The sequence below is a fragment of the Lonchura striata genome, chromosome 29 (genome assembly GCF_050655825.1).
Source record: "Lonchura striata isolate lonStrDom1 chromosome 29, ASM5065582v1, whole genome shotgun sequence".
Classification (NCBI taxonomy): domain Eukaryota; kingdom Metazoa; phylum Chordata; class Aves; order Passeriformes; family Estrildidae; genus Lonchura; species Lonchura striata.
In genome coordinates, this window is record NC_140731.1 from 954,860 (window position 1) to 971,657 (window position 16,798).

At 48.2% G+C, this 16,798-nt stretch overlaps 1 protein-coding gene across 3 annotated transcripts in view; it reads right to left on the reverse strand.

Moving 5' to 3' along the window:
• Nucleotides 1-102: 102 nt before the first annotated feature.
• Nucleotides 103-16,798, reverse strand: part of DIP2B (DIP2 acetate--CoA ligase B (putative)) — a 67,300-nt gene continuing 50,604 nt past the window's right edge. For all 3 annotated transcript variants that reach the window (XM_021545215.4, XM_077788689.2, XM_021545214.4), the window contains 16 exons: nucleotides 15,752-15,953; nucleotides 15,322-15,431; nucleotides 15,137-15,217; nucleotides 14,463-14,586; nucleotides 13,996-14,117; nucleotides 12,920-13,031; nucleotides 12,374-12,483; nucleotides 10,943-11,073; nucleotides 10,120-10,288; nucleotides 9,001-9,171; nucleotides 7,926-7,987; nucleotides 7,739-7,796; nucleotides 7,177-7,251; nucleotides 5,886-6,063; nucleotides 4,172-4,295; nucleotides 103-3,498 (listed from right to left, as the gene is read on the reverse strand). In XM_021545215.4, coding sequence (XP_021400890.1) covers nucleotides 3,246-3,498; nucleotides 4,172-4,295; nucleotides 5,886-6,063; nucleotides 7,177-7,251; nucleotides 7,739-7,796; nucleotides 7,926-7,987; nucleotides 9,001-9,171; nucleotides 10,120-10,288; nucleotides 10,943-11,073; nucleotides 12,374-12,483; nucleotides 12,920-13,031; nucleotides 13,996-14,117; nucleotides 14,463-14,586; nucleotides 15,137-15,217; nucleotides 15,322-15,431; nucleotides 15,752-15,953 — 2,082 coding nt within the window. In that variant the 3' untranslated portion in view covers nucleotides 103-3,245. The remainder of the gene's footprint in view (nucleotides 3,499-4,171; nucleotides 4,296-5,885; nucleotides 6,064-7,176; nucleotides 7,252-7,738; nucleotides 7,797-7,925; nucleotides 7,988-9,000; nucleotides 9,172-10,119; nucleotides 10,289-10,942; nucleotides 11,074-12,373; nucleotides 12,484-12,919; nucleotides 13,032-13,995; nucleotides 14,118-14,462; nucleotides 14,587-15,136; nucleotides 15,218-15,321; nucleotides 15,432-15,751; nucleotides 15,954-16,798) is intronic.

Consider the following 16,798-nt stretch of genomic DNA (forward strand, 5'->3'; position numbering starts at 1 on the left):
ATACAAAAATTTTAAGATACTTACAAGTTCTCCCTAAGCCCAGGATCAATTTTAACCCATGTTTTCTTCCTTAAAAATAAAATTCCTTCATGGAAACAGCGCTGGAAGGACTCAACAAGCAACCAGGCATCAATATTTATTAACACAAGACAAAGGAAACACAATCAATGCGTTAATGGGACACTGTCCAGCCAGGTGTTAAATTTAAAAATGTAGCTAATCTAATTTTAAATAAATAAAACCTTTATACATAATTACAGAATGCCGGAGTCTGGATTGGACAATGGGAAAGAGGTTGACAGAAATAAAAGCAAAAAAAAAAAAAAAAGAAAAAAAGCATCTAGGGCTAAAATTGATCTGGTTTTTATAACATTATTTTAGGACAGTTAGTAGGACACAGCTGACTTGATTTAAACCAGAAATGAAGTGCAAATTCTAACAAAAAAGGACAAAACTGCCCCGTTCCCACAGCGTTTGCTCAGAGAAGATTCAGAAGCAGCGAGACACACACAATACACTTCAGTCCAGTGGGAAGAATTCCCAGTTTTTCAGTTTTAATGCAGTTAAGCTGGAACCCCAGGGGCAGAAAAAAGGGAATAATGTGCCCTGTGCAACCCCAGCAGCTGCAGTCACACTGGAGGAGAGGCTGGTTTCTTTTGGGAAAAACACCAAAACATTCAGCCCTGCCCACCTGCCAAAGTCTGGAGTGAAGGATTTTGCTTTGCTCCCCAGAAATATGGAAAGATCATCCCCAGCTGCAGAGGAATGACCTGGGGAAGGCTCAAATCCTGAGCAGAGCTGGAATTTTGGGGATTCCAGAGCTCCATCCTTCCTGGATTGATAGAAAATTCTCAAAGCACTCGGGGAATTCAGGGAAGCCAAACTGAGCAGCGTCCCTGGAACCTTCTCTCATCCCACGGGCTGTGTCCTGCACTTCTCCAGCACACAGAAATGCAACGTGCTAGGAGATTTGGAGCACACAGGGAACTTGCAAGATAAAAAACTCAAACCATAGGAAGCTATCAGTACCTATCCAAACCAAAAAATAAGGGGAAAAAAAAAAAAAAAAAAAGATCAATCCAGTCACAATCAAAAAATGCCATTTCAGGAATTTCACCTGCCACATTTGATGGAATTCATTCACATGTTGTTTTATTTGTGAACAATCACGAATAAAAATAAAAGACAATCCTGGAATTGGACTTAAAATCTACTTCAGTGGATAAAAAAAATGTTTGTTCAGACAATTTATCTAAAGGCTTGAGTAAAGAAGAAGGTCCAAGACCACCAGTTTTCCCTGGAAAGGTCACACTGGAGTGAAGCTGCTTGGCCAGGCCTGGGCTGTGCAGGAAACACAAAAACGGTGACAAAGAACACAGAAAACCAGGAATTTTCTGGCTGAAAATGCACTTTACACCCAAAATAAGCTGCAGAACCAACTGGTTTAGTCTTTGACCTGCCACTGTCCCCACTTTGTGTTCAATTTGTTAAAACTAAATATATTGAAGATTTTGTGCATGTTCTGCAGTGTTGGCTGATACTGTGGAAAACACAGACAAGGTTCCCAAATGTGCCCCTGAAACCCAAAGTGTTTGCAAAGAACCTTAAGTCCAGACCTGCCACAAAACTTCCAGTTCCTACGCCCCCACCAAATATTTTTCAAAAATACCATTTGAAACTTCTGAGTTTTAAAGCTCCTGCTCTGTGAGGAGGATGCAGCTGGAGCTTTTCAAGGACACAGCTGGGGTTTGCTCGTGGATCCACTGGACTCTGCTCCAGTAACTGCCACAGGATCTTCCAAGTCCACACCATCAACCTTGTAAAAACTGCCTAAAAACTTCACGTGAGGTAATCTGGAACATTTGAAAAGTTTATTTACACTGTATTCCACATCTGACTCAAAAAACCAAAAAAAACCAAAAAAAAAAAACCCTGTTGCAGGATCTGGTAGCAGCTCCCAAGGCTTCCAAAATCATACATTAGCACCCAGAGAAGTGTAATTGCTGTTAAAAGATGAAGAATTAAAAAAAAAAAGAGATCATTTTGAGTCAAAGCTCAACCATCAGCTCTCTCCCAGCCCTGCTCCCCAGCAGGAAGAGCTTGGACCTGCTGCTTTCAGGTTTCTCTTTCTTCCCATTCCCTAATGCTGGAGTTGACACAGGCTGGGATAAGAGTTTTCACAATGGTATTTAAAAATGTGTTTGCCAGAATTACTTGTTCCTCCAGCAAAAGAAAAATTGTGTCTGACTTAAACCTGGAATTCTTGCAGGGAATGCTTTGAGGAGAGCATTTTTTGGTTGCTCCCAGTTTCCACTAAAGCCTCTTCACAGTAGTTCAGGGAGCTGGAGGAATCCCAGAGGAATGGCACAAGCAGGGAATTCACCTGGATTTCCTTTCCACACCTGGAGCCACAGGATGAGGCTGTCCCTCAGTTCCTTCCTTGCCCTGCCATTTCTCCCCAATTCCGTGCTGAATTCAGCCTCCTGGAGAAAGATGTGCCTCAAAACCAAAGGGTTCTGGCCAGAATAAAGACACAAATGAAATCAGAAACCTGGGGAAGGCGGGAGCATCTCACATTGTGTCTAAGCCAATGCCAGGATGCTGAGGACCACAAAAGTCACCTGTCCTTAAAAACATCAACCTTCAGCTGTCCTCACTAGCCAAGTTAATTTGCTATCTAAGTGAATTATGTATAATAATATTTACATATTTAAAATATAGGCAAAAAATCTGTTTAAATTCCAGAAATCTCTATATGAATAAGTAACTCTGATTCTGTAAGTTATTGATTTGGTCATGGCACAATTGTCAATAAGTTGTGTGATCCCGTGGGATGAACGGCTCCAGATACAAATGAGATCATGGAGTAGGGAACTGCAGAACTCTGATGACCCTTTTCTTAATAGTTTATTATCTTAACTAAATAAACCCACCCCTTATAGAATCCTAACCCGGGATTAGATAAAAATACAAATATATACAACGGGTGAAAAAGTAACACTACTGTAAAGGCCTTGGGGATTTGGTAGCTCACACTCTTTCCCCCTTTGCAGTTCTCTAAAGCTCATGGTTCAGTAAACTGTTACAAACGTTTGCTGTTGCTTCCCCCATTTCCTTCACCCCAGCAGGACCAGAACCCCCAGGACAGGAGGCAGGGAATGTGGCAGCAACCTCAAACTTTAGCTCAAGTATTAGTAATTTTCACCAGCTTCACTTCCATAAGCACCCTGATCACTCTGCTGCCCTCACATGTTGTAGGCCACGTAGATGGGGTCCAGCTGATCTGCCAGGAAACTGTCCCGGAGGTGCATCCGCTGCTTCTCGCCTCGGGAATTGATGGGGATGACTCCAGGGTCCACCACCACCACCACCCCCACAATCAGGTAATGCTCCTCCAGGACCACGTTGGTGACCAGAGGAACCAAATCCAGAGCCTCCTGCTCGCAGCCACACAGCTCCACCACCACCACCAGCAGGTTGGTCCAGGTGAACACGGCACTGAAACGACAGGGGAAAAACGACACAAAACCCAGGTTACTGCCACGAAGATCCAAAGTTTCCTGTGCTTTATCCTTAGATGGATACCACCTCCTTTTTGGGGTGTATTTCCAATCTAACTGCAACATGATTTGGTCCTGACGTGACAAAAATCAGACTTATCTCAGCAATACCTGTATGAGACAGGAACCCAGTGCTGCTGTCACCAATTCAGAAATGGCTCTTTACACCTCAAAGAAGGAAATCACCATTTCTGTGTTGAACTAAGGCTTGTCAGAAAACATAGAATCTGTTCTCATCTGCAGATGTGAAATCAGGTGTACAAACTGCTGATGGCAACACAAAAAAACCTGAATTTCCCGACTTTTTTTCCAGACAAAACCCTGCATCTTTGCCTAGACTGCAGCATTTCAGCTGGTTTAGGATGGCTCCACTGCCCAGGACTGTTTTACCATTCAGTAAAGCTCAGAAATTGCTCTATACACCCCACAGAAGGAAATCACCATTTCTGTGTTGAACTAAGGTTTGTCTGAAAACACTGACAAGATGTGAAATCAGGTGTACGAACTGCTGATGGCAACACAAAAAACCCTGAATTTCCCTACTTTTTTTTCAGACAAAACCCTGCATTTCAGCTGGTTTAGGGTGGCCCCACTGGCCAGGAGTGTTGTACCATTCAGCAATGCTCCTGTGGGTCCGGGACACCGAGGTCTCGATGTCGATGGGGTGGTACCGCAGCCCCCGCAGCTCCAGGGTCTCATCCAGGGCTCCCACAACGTACAGGGCATCGTGGCGCTCTGGGGAGAGAGCAGAGGAGGGGGAATAAATGGAATTTTGATTTTAAAAATTGCTGTATAAGCTAAAGAATCCCAGAATGGTTTGCAATGGAAGGGACCTTAAAGCCTGCTAGGGACAGGGACACTTTCCACTGTCCCAAGGTGCTCCAAGCCCTGTCCAGCCTGGCCTTGGACACTTCCAGGGATCCAGGGGCACCCACAGCTTCTCTGGGCACCCTGTGTCAGGGCCTCATCACCCTCACAGGAAGGAATTCCTTCCCAAAATCCCCTCTAACCCTGCCCTCTGGCAGTTTGAAGCCATTGCCCGTTGTCCTGGCACTCCAGGCCTCTCTCCATCTTTCCTGCAGCTCCTTGAGGCACTGGAAGGCCACAATGAGGTCACCCAAAGCTTCTCCTCTCCAGCCTGAAGGCAGCTGTGCAGGTGAGGTCTCACCTGAGCAGGGCAGAGGGGCAGCCCCTCCTCCCCTGTTCAGGAGGTTCCTGGGGCATGTCCAGCTCCTAAACCCCTTCTCCCCAGGGCTGCTCCCTCTGCTCATCCCCAGCCTGGATCAACCCAGGCGCAGCCCTTGGTTAAATCACAGGAGAGTCCCATGGGAACGCCCAAGCTGTCCATGTGAGCTGTGCCGGTGCCCTGGTTAACTCACACAAGATTCCCATGGGAATCTGTGCCCAGATGCAACCCTTGGTGAGATTCCCATGGGAATGCCCAGGCTGCCCGTGTCCCTGTGAGCTGTGCCCAGGTGCAAGCCCTGGTTAAACCACATGGGAACCCCATGGGAATGCCCTGAGAGCCGTGTCCAGGTGGAACCCTTGGTTAAACCACATGGGAATCCCGTGGGAATGCCCTGAGAGCTATGCTCTCCCATGAGAATGCCCAGGCTGCCCGTGTCCCTGAGAGCCGTGCCCAGGTGTAACCCTTGGTTAAACCACATGGGAACCCCATGGGAATGCCCTGAGAGCCGTGCCCAGGTGTAACCCTTGGTTAAACCACATGGGAATCCCATGGGAATGCCCAGGCTGTCCATGTCCCTGTAAGTTGTGCCCAAGTGGAACCCTTGATTAAACCACACAAGATTCCCATGAGAATGCCCAGTGAGCTGTGCCTAGGTGGAACCCTTGATTAAATCACACAATATTCCCATGGGAATGCCCTGTCCCTGTCCCTGTGCCATCCCCACCTCCGCTGGCCGCTGTCAGCTTGGTGCGCCGCACGAAGCCCAGGTAGCCCAAGCCCCTGTGAGCTGTGCCCAGGTGGAAGCCCTGGTTAAACCACACCAGATTCCCATGGGAATGCCCAGTGAGCTGTGCCTAGTTGGAACCCTTGATTAAACCACACAAGATTCCCATGGGAATGCCCCTGGTTAAACCACACAAGATTCCCATGGGAATGCCCCTGTGCCAGCCCCACCTCCGCTGGCCGCCGTCAGCTCGGTGCGCCGCACGAAGCCCAGGTAGCCCAAGCCCCTGTGAGCTGTGCCCAGGTGGAACCCTTGATTAAACCACACCAGATTCCCATGGGAATGCCCCTGGTTAAACCACACCAGATTCCCATGGGAATGCCCCGTGTCCCTGTCCCTGTGCCAGCCCCACCTCCGCTGGCCGCCGTCAGCTCGGTGCGCCGCACGAAGCCCAGGTAGCCGGTGCGGGCCCAGAGCGTCTGCGCCGCGTCGCCGAAGCTCAGGCGGGTGTTGAAGTGGTCAGCCTGCAGGGTCTCGTTGTCGTAGATGGTGTAGTAGCCACTGGCCGTGTGGGGGCTGTTCACCCAAATCTGTGCAGGGAGGGAAAAAAGGGTCAGACCCCCACGCTGCCCACCGGGAGGAATCTGCCCAGCGGAGGGGAGTGGCAAGCACGTTTCTCTCCCTCTCAGGATTTTCATAGAGGTGCACAGAGAGAAATGAAAGAAAACAATTTCTATTTCTGCTCCTCGTTTTTCCTATGTGGAATGTGTTTGGTGAATTGTTTACCTGGAGTGATGGCTTGGTTGGATTCTGGTGAGGATTGTTTGAGCCTGATGGCCAATCCAATCCAATCCAATCCAATCCAATCCAATCCAATCCAATCCAACCCAATCCAATCCAATCCAATCCAATCCAATCCAACCCAATCCAACCCAATCCAACCCAATCCAACCCAATCCAATCCAACCCAATCCAATCCAACCCACCTGGGGCTGGACTCTCAGAGAGGGTCACCAGTTGTGTTAAGAGTTAGAATCAGAGAAAGTAGTATGTAATTTTAGTACCCTCCTTTTATATAGTATATTAATGTATTTTTTATATAGTATATTAATGTATTTTAGCACAGTTATAATAAAGAAATAATTCAGCCTTCTGAATTGAGTCAGACATCGTCATTTCCTCCCATTGGGTTCGCCTGCATTTACAATAGAGGGGGTAAAGGAATTGTAACAACAAGGTTCTGGTTTTATCTGTGTTTTATCTGTGATTTTTCAGATCAGAAAAATTCAGCTTGAACTTCCAAATACTCTGCAGAATCTTAGAAATGCACTTTGAGATGTAGTCTTGCAGTAACTGTAACTGAGGATTCACTGCGTAAATAAATTATGGATTTTTAACACGTCAAGTTCAAAACTGGATAATAATCCATCAACACAAATGAATATACTGGTGTGTAATCAAAGTAAGAAAAGCCAAATGTAAATTATACTCTTTGGGAACCAGTTTGCAAGATTCAGGGTAGAACAAGCTTCTTCTCAAGTGGGATTTCTTTAAACTTGACAGTGAAATAATACCCAAATTCTGAATGCTCCAGCGATAATTCATTTTACAAAGGCCTGTCATCTTACAAAAACTGTCCCCCAGCAGAGAAAAGCCCAAGGAGCAGCAGGAAAAGGTCCCCAAGGAGCAAAACCTGCACTTACCTCCCCAAGGTGAGAATCTCCCAGAGGCCCTTTTGTCTCTGGATTGACAATGACCACTTTGACTCCAGGCAGAATCTACAGAGCACAAGAAGGAAAATGTTTGATTATCTCCAGCAGAATAAACCACACAGGTTGTTAATCAGGGCAGGATTTCACCCGTGGACATCACAAACTGGGATAAAACAGGCCAGGACAGGTACAGCAAGGCAAGATCAGGGTATGGATGTATTCCGTGGCTCCAGGGTCACACAGTTAAGATATTCTGACCTTGATTTTGAAGAATTCAGTTAAAAAACTACAGGAAAACCTCTTTCTGTTAAGCTATGAGGGAGTAAGAGCTACAGTAAATCCCAAATACAGCCTGATTTCAAGAATACCAGAGCCAACACTTCTGATATGGTTCTGCAAAATGGACCAATTCCCCCAACAGTTCCAGCAAAACACACTCCTAAATCAACAGGTAACTCCTTAAAAACCCAACTGGCTTTCCAGAGGGACAGTGCCACCAAGTGCCACCCCCTCCCATGGCACAGGGCTGTCCTTTGGGGACACGTGGAATTACCTTTCCAGACTCGGAGAGCAGCAGGCTCTGTGGAGCTCCTCGTTCCACCAGACGGACTCTGAAGGTCAAGGAGAAACATTGTCAGGGAAAAAAAAACAGAGCTGAAGTGTCTGGAGTGATGTGAAAACTCAGCACCACTGCAGGGTTTTATACAGCTCATGAATTGGTTGAAGTGAACTTACAGTACCTGTCATGTCTCAAGGATTTCAGGTCTACATACACCGTGGTGGGATCTGGCCCCGATGTTCCCTGAGGAGTTAATATTTAAAAACCATCAATAATAATTGATGTATTTAGAATATATGTAATATATTTTAAAATACATCAATATTTAAAAGACATCAATACTTAAAAACACACCAATATTTAAAAATACATCAATAATAATTGATGTATTTAGAGCAGTCAGGGTAACTTCTGCCCGAGCCCAGAAACATTTCCGAGGATTTCTTGCAGCAGAATTCCTACTCATATTCAGCATGCTCATATTACTCAATAAACGCATATTGCAGCTGCACCCTTCAGGAAGCAGGTGACTTTTTGGAACACCTGTGTGGGAAGGAGCCTTAGGGAGAGGGGAGACACCCCAAGGCCTCTGAACCACCAGCCTGGAGCAACCAAGGACTGTTTATGTGGGAATAAACAGCTCAAGATTCACATTCCACTTGTTTTGAGCATCTGTGATACGATTTGGCAGCTGAAAATGAGAGAAGCTGCTTAAATCTTGTGCCAGCTGTTCTCCACAGGGCAGATGTTGGGCTTCAGAAATGTGTGCAGATGGGTGTGGCAAGTACATTTCTCTCCCTCTCAGGATTTTCATAGTGGTGCACAGAGAGAAATGAAAGAGAAAACAATTTCTAATTTCTGCTCCTTGTTTTTCCTGTGTGGAATGTGTTTGGAGAATTGTTTACCTGGGGTGATTGCTTGATTGGATTCTGGTGAGGATCGTTTGAGCCTGGTGGCCAATCCAATCCAATCCAAACCAATCCAACCCACCTGGGGCTGGACTCTCAGAGAGGGTCACGAGTTGTGTTAAGAGTCAGAGAAAGTAGTATGTAGTTTTAGTACCCTCCTTTTATATAGTATATTAATGTATTTTAGCACAGTTATAATAAAGAAATAATTCAGCCTTCTGAATTGGGTCAGACATTGTAATTTCTTCCCATTGGCTTCGCCTGCATTCACAATAGAGGGGGAGTGTGGAACCCAACCCAGCCTGGCACCTGGAACGTGGTGCCAGTGCCAACGAGGAGAAGCCTCACCTGTAAGCAGATGGCCACGTTGACCCGTGAGCCAAAGGTGGTGCTGACGGCTCGGGAGGAGAGCCCGATGTCCTTGAAGAGCTTGGAGAAGGAATGGGTGAGGGAAACGCGCGGCCGCTCCTCCGCCACCACCACGCAGGTCCGGACACAGGACAGGTTAATGCCTCGGGCCTGCACACAGACATGGGGCAAAGGCTGCAGGGCTTCCTCTGCCCCCTCTCAACAACTTCTGTTTGCTTCTTAGCCCTTGGAATGACTCGGGGAACGCAGGACAAACTCAGGCTTTGGGTTCTGAGTTACCTTCCCTCTTTCTGGTTCTGCTTGTAATTGTAAATTGTGCCTGACCAGAGGTTGGAAATGCAGCCAGAGCAAGACTGAGCTGACAGAGCTCCCTGCTCTGCCCCAGCTCTCAGCACAGCTGCTCAGCTGAGATTACACCTCTGAGTCACTGCTTGTACAGCTGGAAACCAAGCCCAGGCAAAATAAAGTCATCCACTGGGATTGCACTGACTTTTCAACAGCACTGGCACCTGAATCCATGATTGTTCATTTCTGTAGGGAATGCTCTGAGCAGCACCAGGCTGGAGCTCCCACGTGCTGCTCACCTGGTGCCACAGCCCAGGCACTGCAGAGCTCTGTGCCAGCCAGAGCTCTGATCTCACAGAGCCACTATTCCAGGGAATCCCAGGGAAAAAGCCACCTCGGGCATGGCACGGAGCTGTTTCCTCCCTTCTCTCATCTCCAAGGAGAACACTCCTCCATTGAGCAGCTCTCCTGACATGTGCTTTCCACCCTGTGCTGGTCTGAGCTCCACTGCAGACTGTTACATAAGGAATCTGCTGCAGAGCAGCACTGGGATCCTCCTGCTCAGGGCATCCCCTGCCAGGTGCTCCCTGCTCCTCCCCAGCCCTCTCCTCTCCCAGGGAGATTTGCTTTTGGAGATTTGCTTTTGGAGATTTGCTTTTGGAAATTTGCTTTTGGAAATTTGCTTTTGGAGCACCTCTGGAGAGGCCTGGAGATTTGTGCAACAAGAAAATTTGTACTTAACAATCAGATCACTTTGCTTTACTACCAGTTTCCTTAATTTACATAACGTAACGCTCAGGAAATGTTTCTTACCTTTAACATTTCAACTTGGTTTCCAAGTCCCTTTGTACACAGTTCCATGACTGAATAGGAACAGAAAGTGTCCCTTATTTTATACTGGCTGACAGTAGATAACCAGAGAAAAAGATTGGATTCCAGCTCCATAGGAGGAATTAAAATTGACTGATGTCCAGAATACACACTGTGAAGAACATTAAGGGAGAAAACATTTTAGTGAAGCTTGTAGTTATCTTTAAATTAATATTTACTCTATCTGCACATTACATTCCTGCTAGTCCAAAGGCAGGTTGGGGGACTGCAGCTGAGGCAAACTGGAGCAGCAACATTTTAAAAATGCAACTTACTGTACAAGAATAACAATTTATCCACACACTGACAGTGAAGGAAGAGAACTGGCTCAACCCCACAGAGAACAAAAATCTCCCTTATTGCAACACGTAATCAAGGAAGAAAGGGAAAAGAAACATTCTGAAGCCAGGAAGATTTGGCAGCACAAACACACGTAATCAAGATGGGAAAACATCTCACTAATCTGCAGCAAAAGGGAACACAGACCATGTTTTATATGGGGCAATTCAGACATCATGCAGGAGTAGGCTGTAAAATAAAGATGACTAAAATTCTGAGGTGGTTACTGAATGTAAATGAGTTCTTATTTTGTGTAAGTAATAAGATAAATTATTTCAAGTGTACCAGACTAATAGATGAGTACATAGATGCTGTTGTCAGCTCCAAGACAAATTCCCCCCTCACTGTAAATTACGTTTTTCTGTAATTACACCCATTTACGACCAGCCAAGAGTTAAGCTGCCCCTCTCCCCCCACTAAATCCTACCTGCAAAGGCACCAGAGCACAAATCCCAGGCCGCAGTAGGGGTCCAGACAAATGGCAATCTGCCGGGAGGAGTAGAGCTCACACTGCAGCTTGATGGCCCTGCAGAGGCCACTGACAGCAGCGTGGGACATCTGCAACACAGGGGACACTGCTGGGGACATCCTCTGCCTGCCCCCAGGCCCTGGCAGGGGGCTCAGAGACCTGACACAAACCCAAAACCACCTATAGCTTCGAGTCTACCCCTTAGAAACAGCTGCCGAGTTTGCATGAAGAATTACAAGCCACAAAATTTGGAGTGGTGTGATATTTAGGGTTAACACCAAGTGAAAAAGTAGAATTTTTGAGTTTTTAGACTGAAATTCAAGGAGTCAAGATAGAAAGATTTAAGCGTGTCATAGCCTTCTTCTCCTTCTTCTTGTCCTCCATGTCTTAATGTAATAGTAACACTTTTCTATTAGTTTAAAGTAGAAACACACTGTCTAACATAAATTATTAGCACAATGTTGTGAACATAAAACACGTAATTTTTGATATAAAATGTAAATGCCACCCAAAACAATGCGCAGAATGCCATGGCCTTCTTATTAGACAGAGCTCAGCAAATCAAAGAAAGAATGTTACAGATAAAGAAAAATAAAGAACCTTGAGAAGCTGATGCTACACATTTCAGACTCCTTCTTTAACTGCATGGGATGGGAAACGAAGGCTTTGGCAATCTTAGGGTCATGCCAACACCAGGGCACCACCCAGGCATCCCCCAGGTGAGAGCAAAGGCAGTTTTTGGAGAGCTGGTGGGCAGGCAAGGCTGGGACTGGGTTCCTGAGCTTCCACAGCAGATGCAGAGACTGCAGAGCTCTGACACCAACAGCTAAACTTGGAACTCAACCTCAACATGAGGAAGAACTTTCCACGGAGGTGGCAGAGCACTGGAACTGTTGCCCGGGGTGGTTGTGGATGGAGTTTTCCTCTCTGGAGACATTCCAAACCCACCTGGAGGTGCTCCTGTGTCACCTGCTCTGCGTGACCCTGCCTTGAGCTGAGGGATCTCCAGAGGTCCCTTCCAACCCTGACCATCCTGGGATTCCAACTCCAAACACACAGGAGCCTTAACAACAATCTGAGGCTTTCCTTTTTAGTTTCTTATCCTCTTTTTACTGACTGCATCCCTCTTCTGCTCTTGGTGGGGCTCAGAGCTCTGCTGCTCTCCCAGGACAGCTCCTCAGGGGGAGGCAGGAGCAGAATTCCTGATCCCACTGTGCAGACCTGTTTCTTTCCTCAGCAGAACTCGGTGAACTGAAGCCCACAGCTTTGTTAGAAGAAAATCAGGGTCTTTGTTTAAGCTACAACGTGGAGGTGGAGGTCAAGGGGAGGTGGCTCAGGAGGTCAGGCAATACAAGACACGAATGCCCACCTCCTAACCCGTTACTATACCTTTACTCCTGTGAGCATGCCCGTTGTGGAAACACTAAAATCTAGATATGCCAACATTTCGGGTGTGGGTGGCTTATAGATCTGAGCCAGCCTCTTCCTGGGCAAGTCATCTGTGCAAGAGAGAAACAAATGGGTTAATTTTGGTTACTTGACTGGTATTTGAAAGGAGAACTCAACTTTTGAAACACCAGAGATGGAAGATAAAAGCTTTCTATTAATTCTCTTTCCAGAAGAGACAGGCTAGAGTATGGCAAAACTCTTGCCAAAGCTCCCACATAGAAAATTATTTATTTTCAGGAAAAGGGAGAAAAGATCAACTCTCTCTTGTCTTAAGGAACTAAGGTTGTCTCCAGCAATCACTACAATCATTTCCCAAGCACAGCTCAATCCTGAAGAGTTCTCAGTGAACAAGGGCACATCTTGGACAGCCTTTGTACACATTCAAACAAATTTTCGAGAGCCACACAATGAAACGGGGGCCAGTCCCTTTGGAAGTCACCAGCCACCCCTCCAAGGACTTCCAGGAGCCTCTGGGCAGGGACTCACCTGTGTCGATGATGGTTGGCCAGGTTTTCACATCCACAGCCCCAGCTGCCTCTCTGGACTTGAGCAGCCTCATCAAGGTCTGGGTTGTGAGGATGCAGGCGGCTTTGCTGACCTGCAGAGATGAAAACTCACTGAAGCACAGAGGCAAGAGCATGTCCCAGCAGCACTGCCCCTGCAAGTGCTGACTGCAGAGACGATTTTATCATCTACAGCCAGTTTCTTCCACAAACCTGAATTCCTTTCTCTGCCTTTGGCACACTCTGCTCTGCTGCACCATCACTAAACCCCCAGTGCAGCCCAGCCTTCAGAGACCCTGTCAGAACCTCTAGAGCAGCTGAGAAGGTGTCACAGCAAGATCCAGCTTTCTTCCCCATGCTGTCTCCTGGCTACTGGGCTTGGGAAGTCACTTAACTTAACAGGATTTGGACTTCCTCAGCATTAAGAAGTGTCAAGGTGAAATTCTGGATGGCAACACCATGTTGGTGCTCTCAGAAAGAACCTGCACTCCCTCTGGGGTTCTCTCTGGCATTTTATGAAGGAGAACACTGTCCCTCAGCTCCAAGGTGTGCCTCCATCCCTGTCACACAGGCACCATGAGCTTGGTCAACTGTGCCACCCCTGGAGCATGAGGCTGGAGCAGTCAGTGTGACTCCTGTGTCACCTCTGGAGCCTGTGATCACTCCAGCCACAGTCCCTGTGACACACGTGTCACCCCTGGAATGGTCACTGTGATTCCTGTGTCACCTCTGGAGCCCATGATCACTGCAGCCACAGTCCCTGTGACACATGTGTCACCCCTGGAGCACGAGGCTGGAGTGGTCAGTGTGACTCCTGTGTCACCTCTGGAGCCCGTGATCTCTCTAGCACAGTCCCTGTGCCACACGTGCCACCCCTGGCGTGGTCAGTGTGACTCCTGTGTCACCTCTGGAGCCTGTGATCTCTCCAGCACAGTCCCTGTGCCACACGTGTCACCCCTGGCATGGTCAGTGTGACTCCTGTGTCACCTCTGGAGCCCGTGATCAGCCACAGTCCCTGTGCCACACGTGCCACCCCTGCAGCCCACCCGTGTCACTCACCTCCACGATCATCCTCACTGTGGGCAGTGTTGCCACCAGGCTCTGGGCGTGGGGCGGGCGCACGGTGACAGGGACACAGCCCGAGTACAGGCAGCCGTAGAAGGCTGTGATGAGCTCAATGCCTGCAAGGACACCACAGCTGCACTGGGGGACACCGGGGGACACCGGGGAGGGTCCCCCAGGGCACTGCTGCTCCTGCCCTGGGATTTCCACAGCACAGCTGAGCAGCAGCAGCAGCCCAGCAGCAAGGGCAGCACGAGGATGCTGGGACAGCTTGGGGTAGGGTAAAGGAACCACACGGGAAAGCATCTCCATCATAGAGGAAAGGAGCATCAAACGACTCAAAAGTCAGCCAGCACACACCAGTGAGCACCTCTCACTAGCACTGAGGGCCTTTCCCTGAGTGCAGATCCCAGGGAGGTTCCAGAGCAAGGCCAGGCTGCGTTTCCCCAGGGGGACTCACTCACCAGGAGGATAAAGAAGCACCACGTTGTCTCCTGCATTGAGATGGCCTTTGTCACACAGCACTGATGCGATTCTCTCAGCCTTTTTGTGCAGCTGAAGGCAGGTGGCCGTGCACACAGTGGTTCCCTTAAAAGGAGACAAAAATGCTCTAAACAGGGGCTGGCACGACACAAACTGGCTGCTCTGAGGTAAACCCAAGCTTGCTGGCTAGCAGGAGGCTACAGCTATGAGTTATCTCTACCTAAAGGCTGCTGGCGCCCAGTGAGCCACTCATCCACTACAGTAACAAAGGACAGAGATGGAGTTAGGTCTGCTCTAGAAAATTCTACCTTCCAGGGAGTCAGTTCAGGTCTTCTTGCACCAGAACCTTGCCAGAATATACTCAACACCATTGATAGGGATGGTGGCACCAAGGGATACACCATTAACTGATACAGGAACCAGTGGGACCTACAAACACGCTCAGTTTTAAAATGAAGTGTCAAACCACGAGAGTCATTTGCTGAAGGGACCTAGAGGGTCAAAGGGTCAAGTTTTAAGTTACAAACCTATGGGCAAAATTTGATACAGAGGTTAAAGAGAGGCACTGCAGAGGGCAAAAGAATTTAAAGACTCTCCAACTGGCACTGGCACAACATGTGGACCTTAAAACCCAGCAACTCAGCACTGACTGTACCTTGGCATTCAGTAAAAGGAAGAGTGGGTGGTCAGGAGTTGCTTGAGCTCTCCACTGCAACACTTCTGTCAGGAACTGGTGCTGGAAGAGACAGACAGGAACTCAACACCAGCTTCTCCTTCTGTGCTGCTCTGCACCCAGGAGGGAAAACTCCTTCCCACTCTCAGTTACAAACTCTGCTTTACCTTTTTAACCAAATCATTGTCTTCTATTTGACCCAGATCTCTCCCAGAGGCCTGAGCGATTCTCTTCCCAGCAACCAGGTTCCCCACCATCACAGAGGCAGGGCCCACACCTGTGGAGAGACAGGAGCCCTTTGGGAAGGAGCAGAGCACAGGGAGCCCCTGCAGATCCCACTGCTCCTGGGAATGAGCCTCACTGATGGAGTTCAGCAGGCACTGCTGGTTTCTGTTCATCAGGAGGGAGAATTCAGTGAGTTCAAAGGTGGGAATTAAAATTCCTGACTAACACATGCAAAGAGAGGCCTGGAACAGCCACGGGGCACAAGCCAGGCCCTGGTCCCCAGCAGGACAGGGAGTGGGACATCACCCGGGTTCCTGGGGCTGAGCACTGAGCCCCAGTTCAACACCACCAAACAAAAGGGCTTCAGCTCACCTGGCTGTTTCTGCCTGGGCTTTGGCAAGTTGGTCACACAAGTGTGTGGGCACATGAGGATGTTGCAGGGGTGCAGAGAGCCCTCCAGAAAGTGCTGTTTGGTCTGGGAGATGTGGATCCCTCCCAGCGGAGTTTTTGGCAATGTGTTGGCTGGCACGAGAGCAAGGCAGTAAACACCCACTTGGTGAATGCTGTCAATTGCCTAGAGAAAGGAGAGAGGGTCACTGGCATTCCTGGCACTGCTGGGCACAGGCTGCTGATGCACGGACACACTGCAAGACAAATCCCTGGGCTTGTGAGTCAATCACTGGCATCCCATTTGACCTCTGTGCCACCAGCGAGTCCTGCAGTGAGCCTGAAGTGCTGGGTACATCCCTGCCTTTACAGCCCATTTCATAGACACCAAATCCATTTTTAAATCTTTCGTGACCAAGATCCCAAAATACCCACGGCTGCCTGATGAATCACACGATTCTGATCTCGGGATTGCATCCATCTGTCTCCTCTGAACCATCACACTCTGTTCCCTCCTGCCCGCCTCAGCATTCAGGCATCTGATCCATTATTCAGAGCACCAGGTACTTCCCTGATTTTCCACCCCAGCTTGCACACTTCACTCCCTGAATGCCATTCCTGGAACGACACACACGCTGTGCAGGCAGCTCTCAAAGGAAGGACTTGCTACTCATTCTTTTAGGGCCACACTCATTCAGCTGTTCTGGCCTTTCCCTGCCCACCTGGTCCCTGCTGAAAATGCATCTCCAAAGAAAAGGGTGGCTTTAAAGCCAAACTCTGAGCTCCACATGATCCTGAATAAAAGCAGAACTCCAAAGCTTGAGCACGGATCTGCTTTGCAACTCTGAGGGGCAAGAGCCCCTCTGTTCTCTGGGATTCATGGAATCCCAGACTGGTTGAGGAATTTCTCCTCAAAATTTAACTTCAATTCCTCCTCTTTCACTTTGAAGCCATTCCCCTTGTCCTGTCACTCTAGTTCCCTCAGGACACAACAGAACAGCTCGGACACAGCTTGTGACCCTGCACAAACAT